This window comes from Anomaloglossus baeobatrachus, chromosome 1 (genome assembly GCF_048569485.1).
Source record: "Anomaloglossus baeobatrachus isolate aAnoBae1 chromosome 1, aAnoBae1.hap1, whole genome shotgun sequence".
NCBI classification, from domain to species: Eukaryota; Metazoa; Chordata; class Amphibia; order Anura; family Aromobatidae; genus Anomaloglossus; species Anomaloglossus baeobatrachus.
In genome coordinates, this window is record NC_134353.1 from 964397451 (window position 1) to 964414714 (window position 17264).

Consider the following 17264-nt stretch of genomic DNA (forward strand, 5'->3'; position numbering starts at 1 on the left):
TCAGTGCAGTGTACGGAGCAGAGAGCTGTTACATTGTGTCAGTGCAGTGTATGGAGCAGTGATATCTGTTACATTGTGTCAGTGCAGTGTACAGAGCAGTGATATCTGTTACATTGTGTCAGTGCAGTGTACGGAGCAGAGATATCTGTTACATTGTGTCAGTGCAGTGTACGGAGCAGAGAGCTGATATCTGTTACATTGTGTCAGTGCAGTGTACGGAGCAGTGATATCTGTTACATTGTGTCAGTGCAGTGTACGGAGCAGAGATCTGATATCTGTTACATTGTGTCAGTGCAGTGTATGGAGCAGTGATATCTGTTACATTGTGTCAGTGCAGTGTACGGAGCAGAGATATCTGTTACATTGTGTCAGTGCAGTGTACAGAGCAGTGATATCTGTTACATTGTGTCAGTGCAGTGTACGGAGCAGTGATATCTGTTACATTGTGTCAGTGCAGTGTATGGAGCAGTGATCTGATATCTGTTACATTGTGTCAGTGCAGTGTACGGAGCAGTGATATCTGTTACATTGTGTCAGTGCAGTGTACGGAGCAGTGATATCTGTTACATTGTGTCAGTGCAGTGTACGGAGCAGAGATATCTGTTACATTGTGTCAGTGCAGTGTATGGAGCAGTGATATCTGTTACATTGTGTCAGTGCAGTGTACGGAGCAGAGAGCTGTTACATTGTGTCAGTGCAGTGTATGGAGCAGTGATATCTGTTACATTGTGTCAGTGCAGTGTACAGAGCAGTGATATCTGTTACATTGTGTCAGTGCAGTGTACGGAGCAGAGATATCTGTTACATTGTGTCAGTGCAGTGTACGGAGCAGAGAGCTGATATCTGTTACATTGTGTCAGTGCAGTGTACGGAGCAGTGATATCTGTTACATTGTGTCAGTGCAGTGTACGGAGCAGAGATCTGATATCTGTTACATTGTGTCAGTGCAGTGTATGGAGCAGTGATATCTGTTACATTGTGTCAGTGCAGTGTACGGAGCAGAGATATCTGTTACATTGTGTCAGTGCAGTGTACAGAGCAGTGATATCTGTTACATTGTGTCAGTGCAGTGTACGGAGCAGTGATATCTGTTACATTGTGTCAGTGCAGTGTATGGAGCAGTGATCTGATATCTGTTACATTGTGTCAGTGCAGTGTACGGAGCAGTGATATCTGTTACATTGTGTCAGTGCAGTGTACGGAGCAGAGATCTGGTATCTGTTACATTGTGTCAGTGCAGTGTACGGAGGAGAGATCTGATATCTGTTACATTGTGTCAGTGCAGTGTACGGAGCAGTGATATCTGTTACATTGTGTCAGTGCAGTGTACGGAGCAGTGATATCTGTTACATTGTGTCAGTGCAGTGTACGGAGCAGTGATTGTTACATTGTGTCAGTGCAGTGTACGGAGCAGTGATATCTGTTACATTGTGTCAGTGCAGTGTATGGAGCAGTGATATCTGTTACATTGTGTCAGTGCAGTGTACGGAGCAGAGAGCTGATATCTGTTACATTGTGTCAGTGCAGTGTACGGAGCAGTGATATCTGTTACATTGTGTCAGTGCAGTGTACGGAGCAGTGATATCTGTTACATTGTGTCAGTGCAGTGTACGGAGCAGTGATATCTGTTACATTGTGTCAGTGCAGTGTACGGAGCAGTGATATCTGTTGCATTGTGTCAGTGCAGTGTACGGACAGAGATCTGTTACATTGTGTCAGTGCAGTGTACGGAGCAGTGATATCTGTTACATTGTGTCAGTGCAGTGTACGGAGCAGAGAGCTGATATCTGTTACATTGTGTCAGTGCAGTGTACGAAGCAGAGATCTGTTACATTGTGTCAGTGCAGTGTATGGAGCAGAGATCTGTTACATTGTGTCAGTGCAGTGTATGGAGCAGAGATCTGATATCTGTTACATTGTGTCAGTGCAGTGTATGGAGCAGAGATCTGTTACATTGTGTCAGTGCAGTGTACGGAGCAGAGAGCTGATATCTGTTACATTGTGTCAGTGCAGTGTACGGAGCAGAGAGCTGATATCTGTTACATTGTGTCAGTGCAGTGTACGGAGCAGAGAGCTGATATCTGTTACATTGTGTCAGTGCAGTGTACGGAGCAGAGATATCTGTTACATTGTGTCAGTGCAGTGTACAGAGCAGTGATATCTGTTACATTGTGTCAGTGCAGTGTATGGAGCAGTGATATCTGTTACATTGTGTCAGTGCAATTTACGGCGCAGAGAGCTGATATCTGTTACATTGTGTCAGTGCAGTGTACGGAGCAGTGATATCTGTTACATTGTGTCAGTGCAGTGTACGGAGCAGTGATATCTGTTACATTGTGTCAGTGCAGTGTACGGAGCAGTGATATCTGTTACATTGTGTCAGTGCAGTGTACGGAGCAGAGAGATGATATCTGTTACATTGTGTCAGTGCAGTGTACGGAGCAGTGATATCTGTTACATTGTGTCAGTGCAGTGTACGGAGCAGTGATATCTGTTACATTGTGTCAGTGCAGTGTACGGAGCAGTGATATCTGTTACATTGTGTCAGTGCAGTGTACGGAGCAGTGATATCTGTTACATTGTGTCAGTGCAGTGTACGGAGCAGAGAGCTGATATCTGTTACATTGTGTCAGTGCAGTGTACGGAGCAGAGATATCTGTTACATTGTGTCAGTGCAGTGTACGGAGCAGTGATATCTGTTACATTGTGTCAGTGCAGTGTACGAAGCAGAGATCTGTTACATTGTGTCAGTGCAGTGTACGGAGCAGAGAGCTGATATCTGTTACATTGTGTCAGTGCAGTGTACGGAGCAGTGATATCTGTTACATTGTGTCAGTGCAGTGTACGGAGCAGTGATATCTGTTACATTGTGTCAGTGCAGTGTACAGAGCAGTGATATATGTTACATTGTGTCAGTGCAGTGTACGGAGCAGTGATATCTGTTACATTGTGTCAGTGCAGTGTACGGAGCAGTGATATCTGTTACATTGTGTCAGTGCAGTGTACGGAGCAGTGATATCTGTTACATTGTGTCAGTGCAGTGTACGGAGCAGAGAGATGATATCTGTTACATTGTGTCAGTGCAGTGTACGGAGCAGTGATATCTGTTACATTGTGTCAGTGCAGTGTACGGAGCAGAGATCTGATATCTGTTACATTGTGTCAGTGCAGTGTACGGAGGAGAGATCTGATATCTGTTACATTGTGTCAGTGCAGTGTACGGAGGAGAGATCTGATCTATTACATTGTGTCAGTGCAGTGTATGGAGCAGAGATCTGGTATCTGTTACATTGTGTCAGTGCAGTGTATGGAGCAGAGATCTGGTATCTGTTACATTGTGTCAGTGCAGTGTATGGAGCAGTGATATCTGTTACATTGTGTCAGTGCAGTGTACGGAGCAGTGATATCTGTTACATTGTGTCAGTGCAGTGTACGGACCTTTGTATGTGATGATGGGAGTGATTCCCGGGTGTGGGGTTGGATCTGCCGGATCCTCAGCTGTGCACAGACTGATACATTGTTGCACTGGTTTCCAGGGCTGGATTATGTGTGCACTGGATGCAGATTTTTCCGGACCCCCTTGACCAGTATTTTGCAGCGTTTTTGCATCTCATCCAGACCCCGGTCAGCAGCAGCTGAGATACACGGGGAGGGGGCATCCCATCCAGACCCCGGTCAGCAGCAGCTGAGATACACGGGGAGGGGGCATCTCATCCAGACCCCAGTCAGCAGCAGCTGAGATACACGGGGAGGGGGCATCCCATCCAGACCCCGGTCAGCAGCAGCTGAGATACACGGGGAGGGGGCATCTCATCCAGACCCCGGTCAGCAGCAGCTGAGATACACGGGGAGGGGGCATCTCATCCAGATCCCAGTCAGCAGCAGCTGAGATACACGGGGAGGGGGCATCTCATCCAGACCCCGGTCAGCAGCAGCTGAGATACACGGGGAGGGTGCATCTCATCCAGACCCCGGTCAGCAGCAGGCAGCTGAGACACACGGGGAGGGGGCATCTCATCCAGACCCCAGTCAGCAGCAGCTGAGATACACGGGGAGGGGGCATCTCATCCAGATCCCAGTCAGCAGCAGCTGAGATACACGGGGAGGGTGCATCCCATCCAGATCCCAGTCAGCAGCAGCTGAGATACACGGGGAGGGGGCATCTCATCCAGACCCCGGTCAGCAGCAGCTGAGATACACAGGGAGGGGGCATCTCATCCAGACCCCAGTCAGCAGCAGCTGAGATACACTGGGAGGGTGCATCTCATCCAGATCCCAGTCAGCAGCAGCTGAGATACACGGGGAGGGGGCATCTCATCCAGACCCCGGTCAGCAGCAGCTGAGATACACGGGGAGGGGGCATCTCATCCAGACCCCAGTCAGCAGCAGCTGAGATACACGGGGAGGGGGCATCTCATCCAGCCCTGGTCAGCAGCAGCTGAGATACACAGGGAGGGGGCATCTCATCCAGCCCTGGTCAGCAGCAGCTGAGATACACGGGGAGGGTGCATCTCATCCATCCCTGGTCAGCAGCAGCTGAGATACACGGGGAGGGTGCATCTCATCCAGCCCTGGTCAGCAGCAGCTGAGATACACGGGGAGGGGGCATCCCATCCAGCCCTGGTCAGCAGCAGCTGAGATACACGGGGAGGGTGCATCTCATCCAGATCCCAGTCAGCAGCAGCTGAGATACACAGGGAGGGGGCATCTCATCCAGACCCCAGTCAGCAGCAGCTGAGATACACGGGGAGGGTGCATCTCATCCAGCCCTGGTCAGCAGCAGCTGAGATACACGGGGAGGGGGCATCCCATCCAGCCCTGGTCCCCCTGTAGCGGTTGCCGTGGTTTCCTCCCGCTGTGATTACAGCCGCGCACTTCTCCATATAACAGCTGGAGCTGCACAGTAACAGGCGCAGGCTCCAGGTGTCCACAGCGGAGCATCACCCCGCACATCTGCGCAGCACAGCATGGCGGTGTAATAAACCCTCCACCAACAACCACAAATCCCTGCGCTCCTCCAATAACTCACATAGAGGACACGGGTCACATAACGGTTATACCCACGTGCTGCCACCTCACCGCCACACAGGGCACTGAGCGAGCCAGGGCAGAGGGGAGAGCACTGTCGCTTTCCACTGTCAGGTGATGCTGTCAGCTCACCTCCTCTCCTTCCTGCACAGTGACCTCTACCTGCACAGATAGTATGCAAATAACACTCTTCCAAAGAAGATACTGTGTGATGTCACAGCTCACCTCCTCCTCCCTGCATAAAGACCACTGCACAGGCCGCAGAACATGAACACACCACTAACCGATAGAAGATATGATATCACAGCTCACCTCCTCTCTGCACAAGACACAGACCATGAACACACCACTATCCAATAGAAAATAATATATCACAGCTCACCTGCTCCTCCCTGTATATAGACCACTGCACAAGCCGCAGAACATGAACACACCACTATCCCATAGAACATATGTGATATTACAGCTCACCTCCTCCTCTCTGCACAGGACATAGAGCATGAACACACCACTATCCAATATAGAAGACAGTTTGTGATATCACAGCTCACCTCCACCTTCCTGCACAGATGACAAAGCATACCCGCTGTTAGGCACTTACTAGGTGAGATACATAAGGTCCAGGTGGGTACATGGCGCTGGTGCAGCAGACGGGCGGGGCACAGACAGCAGCAGGACTGGAGACTGCAGACAGGAGATTGTCAGCAGTGGTCCTGGAAGCCGCAGGCAGCTGCTGTGCACAGACCCAGGTGAGAGTCTTTAGGAGCCTTCTATAGCTCTAGGAAGCTCAGCGCAGGGAGCAGCCGCCCACCTGCAAAGCTCAACATGGAGCACAAAAAGTCTACTGGACCGGGGCAAAGGGAGCAGATCCCGGACCTGGGATAGGTGTGAAACACCCACAACATTGCCATAGAAATATATGGGTGATAGTCACAGCGCCTTCCCACCTCCCTCCACAGTGACCTCTGCACAGATCACAGCAGGCCCGCAGCACTATCCCATAGGATATACAATGTACAGCACACCTTCTCCCCTACCTACACACTGACCTCTAAATCACAGAGTGCAATCAAGAAGATAAAACATGATGATCACAATTCATATCCTCACTCTGTTCTCCTCCTGTAATCTGTGGCGAGGTCACTGTGCAGGGAGCAGAGGAGGTGAGCTGCGACCATCACATAATATCTTCTATATGAGAGTGTTGTGGGACTGCTCTGCACAGGGAGCGCAGGAGGTAAGCTGTGACTGTTGCCTAGTATCTTCTATATCGGACTGTTATGTGCCTGCTGTGTGCAGAAGTCACTTTGCACGGAGTGGAGGAGGTGAGCTGCGACCATCATATAATATAATATTATCTATGTAGGAATGTTGTTGGCCTGCTGTGTGCAGAGGTCACTATGTAGGGAGTGAAGGAGGCTGTGTATTAAAGCTGCTGTACTGCGCTGGTCTCTACTGTACTGTGCTGTGCTCTGCTGCTCTGGTCTCTGCTGTACTGTGCTGTGCTCTGCTGCGCTGGTCTCTGCTGTACTGTGCTGTGATCTGCTGCGCTGGTCTTTGCTATACTGTGCTGTGCTCTGCTGCGCTGGTCTCTGCTATACTGTGCTGTGCTCTGCTGCGCTGGTCTTTGCTGTACTGTGCTGTGCTCTGGTGCGCTAGTCTCTACTGTGCTGTGCTCTGCTGCGCTAGTCACTACTATACTGTGCTGTGCTCTGCTGCACTGGTCTCTGCTGTACTGTGCTGTGATCTGCTGCGCTGGTCTCTGCTGTACTGTGCTGTGCTCTGGTGCGCTAGTCTCTACTGTACTGTGCTGTGCTCTGCTCTGGTCTCTGCTGTATTGTGTTGTGTTGTGCTGTGCTCTGGTGCGCTAGTCTCTACTGTACTGTGCTCTGCTCTGGTCTCTGCTGTATTGTGTTGTGCTGTACTGTGCTGGTCTCTGCTGCGCTGGTCTCTGCTGTATTGTGTTGTGTTGTTCTGTGCTGGTCTCTGCTGCGCTGGTCTCTACTGTACTGTGCTGGTCTCTGCTGTGCTGGTCTCTGCTGTACTGTGCTGGTCTCTAATGTATTGTACTGTGCTCTGCTGCGCTGGTCTCTGCTGTACTATGCGATTCCATTCTCTGCTTTACTTTGCTCAGCTCTTCAGGTGCACTGGTTTGAACTCTGCTATGCGTCTCCATGCTGTGCTCTGGTGCTACAGTGTATCCTCTGCAGTGCTGCGCTCTGATGTTACAGTGTATCCTCTGCTGTGCTGTGCTCTGATGTTACAGTGTATCCTCTGCTGTGCTGCGCTCTGATGTTGCAGTGTATCCTCTGCTGTGCTCTGATGTTACAGTGTATACTCTGCAGTGCTGCGCTGTGATGTTAGTGTATCCTCTGCAGTGCTGTGCTCTAATGTTGCAGTGTATCCTCTGCAGTGCTGCACTCTGATGTTACAGTGTATCCTCTGCAGTACTGTGCTCTGATGTTACAGTGTATCCTGTGCTGCGCTCTGATGTTACAGTGTATCCTCTGCTGTGCTGCGCTCTGATGTTGCAGTGTATCCTCTGCTGTGCTGCGCACTGATGTTGCAGTGTATCCTCTGCTGTGCTGCGCTCTGGTGCTACAGTGTATCCTCTGCTGTGCTGCGCACTGATATTACAGTGTATCCTCTGCAGTGCTGTGCTCTGATGTTGCAGTGTATCCTCTGCTGTGCTGTGCTCTGATGTTACAGTGTATCCTCTGCTGTGCTCTGATGTTACAGTGTATCCTCTGCAGTGCTGTGCTCTGATGTTACAGTGTATCCTCTGCAGTGCTGTGCTCTGATGTTACAGTGTATCCTCTGCAGTGCTGCGCTCTGATGTTAGTGTATCCTCTGCAGTGCTGTGCTCTGATGTTACAGTGTATCCTCTGCAGTGCTGTGCTCTAATGTTGCAGTGTATCCTCTGCTGTGCTGCGCTCTGATGTTACAGTGTATCCTCTGCAGTGCTGCGCTCTGATGTTACAGTGTATCCTCTGCAGTGCTGCGCTCTGCTGTTACAGTGTATCCTCTGCTGTGCTGCGCTCTGATGTTACAGTGTATCCTCTGCTGTGCTGCGCACTGATATTACAGTGTATCCTCTGCAGTGCTGTGCTCTGGTGTTACAGTGTATCCTCTGCAGTGCTGTGCTCTGCTGTTACAGTGTATCCTCTGCTGTGCTGTGCTCTGATGTTACAGTGTATCCTCTGCAGTGCTGCGCTCTGATGTTACAGTGTATCCTCTGCTGTGCTGCGCACTGATATTACAGTGTATCCTCTGCAGTGCTGTGCTCTGGTGTTACAGTGTATCCTCTGCAGTGCTGTGCTCTGCTGTTACAGTGTATCCTCTGCTGTGCTGTGCTCTGATGTTACAGTGTATCCTCTGCTGTGCTGTGCTCTGATGTTACAGTGTATCCTCTGCAGTGCTGCGCTCTGATGTTGCAGTGTATCCTCTGCAGTGCTCCGCTCTGATGTTAGTGTATCCTCTGCAGTGCTGCGCTCTGATGTTACAGTGTATCCTCTGCAGTGCTCCGCTCTGATGTTAGTGTATCCTCTGCAGTGCTGCGCTCTGATGTTACAGTGTATCCTCTGCTGTGCTGCGCACTGATATTACAGTGTATCCTCTGCTGTGCTGTGCTCTGATGTTGCAGTGTATCCTCTGCTGTGCTGTGCTCTGATGTTACAGTGTATCCTCTGCTGTGCTGCGCTCTGATATTACAGTGTATCCTCTGCAGTGCTGCGCTCTGATGTTACAGTGTATCCTCTGCAGTGCTGTGCTCTGATGTTACAGTGTATCCTCTGCAGTGCTGTGCTCTGATGTTACAGTGTATCCTCTGCAGTGCTGCGCTCTGATGTTAGTGTATCCTCTGCAGTGCTGCGCTCTGATGTTAGTGTATCCTCTGCAGTGCTGCACTCTGATGTTACAGTGTATCCTCTGCAGTGCTGCGCTCTGATGTTAGTGTATCCTCTGCTGTGCTGCGCTCTGATGTTACAGTGTATCCTCTGCTGTGCTGTGCTCTGATGTTAGTGTATCCTCTGCAGTGCTGTGCTCTGATGTTGCAGTGTATCCTCTGCAGTGCTGCGCTCTGATGTTACAGTGTATCCTCTGCAGTGCTGCGCTCTGATGTTACAGTGTATCCTCTGCTGTGCTGCGCTCTGATGTTGCAGTGTATCCTCTACAGTGCTGCGCTCTGATGTTACAGTGTATCCTCTGCAGTGCTGCGCTCTGATGTTGCAGTGTATCCTCTGCAGTGCTGCGCTCTGATGTTGCAGTGTATCCTCTGCAGTGCTGCGCTCTGATGTTGCAGTGTATCCTCTGCAGTGCTGCGCTCTGATGTTGCAGTGTATCCTCTGCAGTGCTGCGCTCTGATGTTACAGTGTATCCTCTGCTGTGCTGTGCTCTGATGTTACAGTGTATCCTCTGCAGTGCTGCGCTCTGATGTTAGTGTATCCTCTGCAGTGCTGTGCTCTGATGTTAGTGTATCCTCTGCAGTGCTGTGCTCTGATGTTACAGTGTATCCTCTGCAGTGCTGTGCTCTAATGTTGCAGTGTATCCTCTGCAGTGCTGCGCTCTGATGTTACAGTGTATCCTCTGCTGTGCTTCGCTCTGATGTTACAGTGTATCCTCTGCAGTGCTGAGCTCTGATGTTACAGTGTATCCTCTGCAGTGCTGCGCTCTGATGTTACAGTGTATCCTCTGCTGTGCTGCGCACTGATATTACAGTGTATCCTCTGCAGTGCTGTGCTCTGGTGTTACAGTGTATCCTCTGCAGTGCTGTGCTCTGATGTTACAGTGTATCCTCTGCAGTGCTGCGCTCTGATGTTACAGTGTATCCTCTGCAGTGATGCGCTCTGATGTTGCAGTGTATCCTCTGCTGTGCTCTGATGTTGCAGTGTATCCTCTGCTGTGCTGCGCTCTGATGTTACAGTGTATCCTCTGCAGTGCTGCGCTCTGATGTTACAGTGTATCCTCTGCTGTGCTGCGCTCTGATGTTGCAGTGTATCCTCTACAGTGCTGCGCTCTGATGTTACAGTGTATCCTCTGCAGTGCTGCGCTCTGATGTTGCAGTGTATCCTCTGCAGTGCTGCGCTCTGATGTTGCAGTGTATCCTCTGCAGTGCTGCGCTCTGATGTTACAGTGTATCCTCTGCAGTGCTGCGCTCTGATGTTGCAGTGTATTCTCTACAGTGCTGCGCTCTGATGTTGCAGTGTATCCTCTGCAGTGCTGCGCTCTGATGTTACAGTGTATCCTCTGCAGTGCTACGCTCTGATGTTAGTGTATCCTCTGCAGTGCTGCGCTCTGATGTTAGTGTATCCTCTGCAGTGCTGCGCTCTGATGTTACAGTGTATCCTCTACAGTGCTGCGCTCTGATGTTACAGTGTATCCTCTGCTGTGCTGCGCTCTAATGTTACAGTGTATCCTCTGCTGTGCTCTGATGTTACAGTGTATCCTCTGCTGTGCTCTGATGTTACAGTGTATCCTCTGCTGTGCTCTGATGTTGCAGAGTATCCTCTGCAGTGCTGCGCTCTGATGTTGCAGTGTATCCTCTGCAGTGCTGCGTGCTGATGTTGCAGAGTATCCTCTGCAGTGCTGCGCTCTGATGTTGCAGTGTATCCTCTGCAGTGCTGCGCTCTGATGTTGCAGTGTATCTTCTGCAGTGCTGCGCTCTGATGTCGCAGTGTATCCTCTGCAGTGCTGTGCTTTGATGTTACAGTGTGTACTCTGCTGTGCTGCGCTCTGATGTTGCAGTGTATCCTCTGCTGTGCTGTGATCTGATGTTACAGTGTATCCTGTGCAGTACTGCGCTCTGATGTTACAGTGTATCCTGTGCAGTGCTGTGCTTTGATGTTACAGTGTATACTCTGCTGTGCTGCGCTCTGATGTTGCAGTGTATCCTCTGCTGTGCTGTGCTCTGATGTTACAGTGTATCCTGTGCTGCGCTCTGATGTTACAGTGTATCCTCTGCTGTGCTGCGCTTTGATGTTACAGTGTATCCTCTGCAGTGCTGCGCTCTGATGTTGCAGTGTATCCTCTGCAGTGCTGCGCTCTGATGTTGCAGTGTATCCTCTGCAGTACTGCGCTCTGATGATGCAGTGTATCCTCTGCAGTGCTGCGCTCTGATGTTGCAGTGTATCCTCTGCAGTACTGCGCTCTGATGATGCAGTGTATCCTCTGCAGTGCTGCGCTCTGATGTTGCAGTGTATCCTCTGCAGTACTGCGCTCTGATGATGCAGTGTATCCTCTGCAGTGCTGCGCTCTGATGATGCAGTGTATCCTCTGCAGTGCTGCGCTCTGATGTTGCAGTGTATCCTCTGCAGTGCTGCGCTCTGATGTTACAGTGTATCCTCTGCAGTGCTGCACTCTGATGTTGCTGTGTATCCTCTACAGTGCTGCACTCTGATGTTAGTGTATCCTCTACAGTGCTGCGCTCTGATGTTAGTGTATCCTCTGCAGTGCTGTGCTCTGATGTTACAGTGTATCCTCTGCTGTGCTGCGCTCTGATGTTGCAGTGTATCCTCTGCAGTGCTGCGCTCTGATGTTGCAGTGTATCCTCTGCAGTGCTGCGCTCTGATGTTGCAGTGTATCCTCTGCAGTGCTGCACTCTGATGTTGCAGTGTATCCTCTGCAGTGCTGCACTCTGATGTTGCAGTGTATCCTCTGCAGTGCTGCTCTCTGATGTTGCAGTGTATCCTCTGCTGTGCTGCGCTGTTGCTCCAGCTGCTGTGCTGCGCTCTGCTCATAGCTCTGGCTGCTCTGCTGTGCTGTGTTGCGCTCTGCTCGTAGCTTTGGCTGCTGTGCTGTTCTGCGCTCTGCTCGTAGCTCCAGCTGCTCTGCTCTGCTGTGCTGCGCTCTGCTCATAGCTCTGGCTGCTCTGCTGTGCTGTGTTGCGCTCTGCTCGTAGCTCCGGCTGCTGTACTGTGCTGCGCTCTGCTCGTAGCTCCGGCTGCTCTGCTGTGCTGTGCTGCGCTCTGCTCATAGCTCCGGCTGCTGTGCTGCGCTCTGCTCGTAGCTCCGGCTGCTGTGCTGTGCTGCGCCCTGCTCGTAGCTCCGGCTGCTGTGCTGTGCTCTGCTCGTAGCTCCGGCTGCTGTGCTGTGCTTTGCTGCACTCTGCTCGTAGCTCTGGCTGCTGTGCTGTGCTGCACTCTGCTCGTAGCTCCGGCTGCTGTGCTGTGCTGCGCTCTGCTCGTAGCTCTGGCTGCTGTGCTGTGCTGTGCTGCGCTCTGCTCGTAGCTCCGGCTGCTCTGTTGTGCTGTGCTGCGCTCTGCTCGTAGCTCCGGCTGCTCTGCTCTGCTGTGCTGTGCTGCGCTCTGCTCGTAGCTCCGGCTGCTCTGCTGTGCTGCGCTCTGCTCGTAGCTCCGGCTGCTCTGCTGTGCTGCGCTCTGCTCGTAGCTCCGGCTGCTCTGCTGTGCTGCGCTCTGCTCGTAGCTCCGGCTGCTCTGCTGTGCTGTGCTGCGCTCTGCTCATAGCTCCGGCTGCTCTGCTCTGCTGTGCTGTGTTGCGCTCTGCTCGTAGCTCCGGCTGCTCTGCTGTGCTGCGCTCTGCTCGTAGCTCCGGCTGCTCTGCTGTGCTGCGCTCTGCTCGTAGCTCCGGCTGCTCTGCTGTGCTGCGCTCTGCTCGTAGCTCCGGCTGCTCTGCTGTGCTGCGCTCTGCTCGTAGCTCCAGCTGCTCTGCTCTGCTGTGCTGCGCTCTGCTCATAGCTCCGGCTGCTCTGCTGTGCTGCGCTCTGCTCATAGCTCCGGCTGCTCTGCTGTGCTGCGCTCTGCTCGTAGCTCCGGCTGCTCTGCTGTGCTGCGCTCTGCTCGTAGCTCCGGCTGCTCTGCTGTGCTGCGCTCTGCTCGTAGCTCCGGCTGCTCTGCTGTGCTGCGCTCTGCTCGTAGCTCCGGCTGCTCTGCTGTGCTGCGCTCTGCTCGTAGCTCCGGCTCCTCTGCTGTGCTGCGCTCTGCTCATAGCTCCGGCTCCTCTGCTGTGCTGCGCTCTGCTCATAGCTCCGGCTGCTCTGCTGTGCTGCGCTCTGCTCATAGCTCCGGCTGCTCTGCTGTGCTGCGCTCTGCTCATAGCTCCGGCTGCTCTGCTGTGCTGCGCTCTGCTCGTAGCTCCGGCTGCTCTGCTGTGCTGCGCTCTGCTCGTAGCTCCGGCTGCTCTGCTGTGCTGCGCTCTGCTCGTAGCTCCGGCTGCTCTGCTGTGCTGCGCTCTGCTCGTAGCTCCGGCTGCTCTGCTGTGCTGTGCTGCGCTCTGCTCGTAGCTCCGGCTGCTCTGCTACGCTTGTGTTTTGGAAAACCATTTCTTGGAATCCACAGTGACCGCATCATTCAGAGTCCAGCGTCTCGGCCGCCGTCACATGATCCCTGCAGCGTCTCAAGTGTCCTGATCCATGTGCAGCCGAGAGGACGGCATAGGAACGCTGCAGTTTATACAGTGGGGAGAATAAGTATTGGATCCCCTGATTTTGCAGTTTTCCGCCTGCACAGAATGGAGAGAGCCGTCCAATGTAACAGAATAAAAAATCCACAAAATCCCACTGTAGATTTATAAATGATTGATCTGCATTTTATTACATGAAATAAGTATTTTATCACCAACCGACCAGCAGGAATTCTGTCTACAATTATTTTGTATGAAGCTCCATCTCTGCACTCATTACCTGGATTCATTGCACCTGTATAAAAGACCCCTGTCCACACAATCAATCACACCCCTACAGAAACCAAAAAGCTACAACTCCTGCTGCAGAAAACATTCCCCAAACCATGCCCCTTCCTCCACCGCCTGTCACTGACTTCTTAACACACTGTGGGTTCAGTCTTTCCCCCATTTGTTGATGAACATAATGTTTCCCATCAGACCCAAATAAATTACACTTGGTTTCATTAGTAAAATGACCTGTGGACACTTCTCTGTCCACACAACATGCTCCTCACCGAAGGCGAGTCTAGCCATGTGATTCCTTCTGCAAATGAGAGGTTTGGTCACTGCAGCTTTCACTCCAAATGCTGTTACATGTCGTGACCCTGTATGACAAGACAGATCTAAGCTTACCCTTTTCAGTGCTGAACTGGCGGCAATTCCAGCTGCAGAGTGGGCTTTCAGTCCAAATGCTCTTACACGTCGTGACCCTGTATGACAACACAGATCCTTACCCTGTTCACTGCTGAACTGGCGGCAATTCCAGCTGCAGTGTGAGATTCTTCACATTATTCTGTCCTCTCTTGCTTTTTTTTTTCGAGGGTGAGCAGCCAGTCAGTGCAAAGTGAATGGAAACTGGACATTTAGAAGCCAGTTACATAGGGATTGTCAGATAGTTAAGGAAATTAGCACCAGGTGACAGATTACAACCAATAACTTGCAGGGATCTGACCGTGTTCTATAATTGTGATCCGTGTTCTCTAATTTTAATCCGCGTCTTTTACATTTATATAATTTACATTTTTATTATTTGCTTTACCATAAATTCAATGTATGAAATAAGTGGAAAATCCTGCGAGTTTCCTCATGTGAGGAGATAATCACAAGGACCCCAACATTTAGGAAATTGTATGTTCTCTAATTTTGATCTCCAATGGAGATTACATTATTTCTGAGAAAAGCAAGTGATCAGACATTGATCTTGGAGGTTGATACATTGTCCGGATCTCGGGGGTTGATTCATTGTCCGGATCTCGGAGGTTGATTCATTGTCCAGATCTCAGAGGTTGATGCATTGTCCGGATCTCAGGGGGTTGATGCATTGTCCGGATCTCAGGGGGTTGATGCATTGTCCGGATCTTGGAGGTTGATGCATTGTCCGGATCTCGGAGGTTGATTCATTGTCCGGATCTCAGAGGTTGATGCATTGTCCGGATCTTGGAGGTTGATACATTGTCCGGATCTCGGGGGTTGATACATTGTCCGGATCTCGGGGGTTGATACATTGTCCGGATCTCGGGGGTTGATACATTGTCCGGATCTCGGGGGTTGATACATTGTCCGGATCTCGGGGGTTGATACATTGTCCGGATCTCGGGGGTTGATACATTGTCCGGATCTCAGGGGGTTGATGCATTGTCCGGATCTCAGGGGGTTGATGCATTGTCCGGATCTTGGAGGTTGATGCATTGTCCGGATCTCGGAGGTTGATTCATTGTCCGGATCTCGGAGGTTGATACATTGTCCGGATCTCGGGGGTTGATACATTGTCCGGATCTCGGGGGTTGATACATTGTCCGGATCTTGGAGGTTGATACATTGTCCGGATCTCGGGGGTTGATACATTGTCCGGATCTCGGGGGTTGATACATTGTCCGGATCTCGGAGGTTGATACATTGTCCGGATTTCGGAGGTTGATGCCTTGTCCGGATTTCGGAGGTTGATGCATTGTCCGGATCTCGGAGGTTGATGCATTGTCCGGATCTTGGAGGTTGATACATTGTCCGGATCTTGGAGGTTGATACATTGTCCGGATCTTGGAGGTTGATGCATTGTCCGGATCTTGGAGGTTGATGCATTGTCCGGATCTCGGAGGTTGATGCATTGTCCGGATCTTGGAGGTTGATACATTGTCCGGATCTCGGGGGTTGATACATTGTCCGGATCTTGGAGGTTGATACATTGTCCGGATCTCGGGGGTTGATACATTGTCCGGATCTCGGGGGTTGATGCATTGTCCGGATCTCGGAGGTTGATGCATTGTCCGGATCTTGGAGGTTGATGCATTGTCCGGATCTCGGAGGTTGATGCATTGTCCGGATCTCGGAGGTTGATGCCTTGTCCGGATTTCGGAGGTTGATGCATTGTCCGGATCTCGAGGGTTGATACATTGTCCGGATCTCGGGGGTTGATACATTGTCCGGATCTCGGGGGTTGATACATTGTCCGGATCTCGGGGGTTGATACATTGTCCGGATCTTGGAGGTTGATACATTGTCCGGATCTCGGGGGTTGATGCATTGTCCGGATCTCTGGGGTTGATACATTGTCCGGATCTCGGGGGTTGATACATTGTCCGGATCTTGGAGGTTGATACATTGTCCGGATCTCGGGGGTTGATACATTGTCCGGATCTCGGGGGTTGATACATTGTCCGGATCTCGGGGGTTGATTCATTGTCCGGATCTTGGAGGTTGATGCATTGTCCGGATCTCGGAGGTTGATACATTGTCCGGATCTTGGAGGTTAATGCATTGTCCGGATCTTGGAGGTTTAAGCATTGTCCGGATCTCGTCCTCTCCCGTCTGAGGGTTTGTTACATTGTGTTGAGTGATCGCAGCGGCAGGAATCTCCCGTCCAGGACCAGATGATTGGTGCAATGTCTGGGGGAATTTATCCTGAATCTTTATCTTCATTGACATGTAGCAGAGATCTTGTGCAGTTACAGCGGCGGTTTCTTGCCTCTTTCGCGCGGCGCAGGACATGGCGTGATGTAACGGGTCTGTGCTTTCTTGCAGATGAGCAGCTTGGCACAATGTCTTAGCCGGGTGATGTGTCTTCTCGCTGTGACCGTTGTCTCCGTGTCGCTGTCTTCAGACTCATGGAAGGAGGAAGGTGAGAAACTTACATTAACTTCTCCACAGGGTGAATGTATACAATGTGAATGCCACGGGGGCGGGAGAGATCCCACAGCGCGGGGGCAGGTAGAGATCCCACAGCGCGGGGGCAGGTAGAGATCCCACGGCGCGGGGGCAGGTAGAGATCCCACGGCGCGGGGGCAGGTAGAGATCCCACGGCGCGGGGGCAGGGAGAGATCCCACGGCGCGGGGGCAGGGAGAGATCCCACGGCACGGGGGCAGGGAGAGATCCCACGGCACGGGGGCAGGGAGAGATCCCACGGCACGGGGGCAGGGAGAGATCCCACGGCACGGGGGCAGGGAGAGATCCCACGGCACGGGGGCAGGGAGAGATCCCACGGCACGGGGGCAGGGAGAGATCCCACGGCACGGGGGCAGGGAGAGATCCCACGGCACGGGGGCAGGGAGAGATCCCACGGCACGGGGGCAGGGAGAGATCCCACGGCACGGGGGCAGGGAGAGATCCCACGGCACGGGGGCAGGGAGAGATCCCACGGCACGGGGGCAGGGAGAGATCCCACGGCACGGGGGCAGGGAGAGATCCCACAGTGCGGGGCAAGGAGAGATCCCACAGTGCGGGGCAGGGAGAGATCCCACAGTGCGGGGCAGGGAGAGATCCCACAGTGCGGGGCAGGGAGAGATCCCACAGTGCGGGGCAGGGAGAGATCCCACAGTGCGGGGCAGGGAGAGATCCCACATTG

General features: G+C 52.1%; 1 protein-coding gene across 3 annotated transcripts in view; it reads left to right on the plus strand.

Moving 5' to 3' along the window:
• Window positions 1-17264, plus strand: part of IL11RA (interleukin 11 receptor subunit alpha) — a 224043-nt gene that overhangs the window by 73753 nt on the left and 133026 nt on the right. For all 3 annotated transcript variants that reach the window (XM_075330060.1, XM_075330052.1, XM_075330043.1), the window contains exon 2: window positions 16444-16540. In XM_075330060.1, the coding sequence (XP_075186175.1) occupies window positions 16444-16540 (97 nt within the window). The remainder of the gene's footprint in view (window positions 1-16443; window positions 16541-17264) is intronic.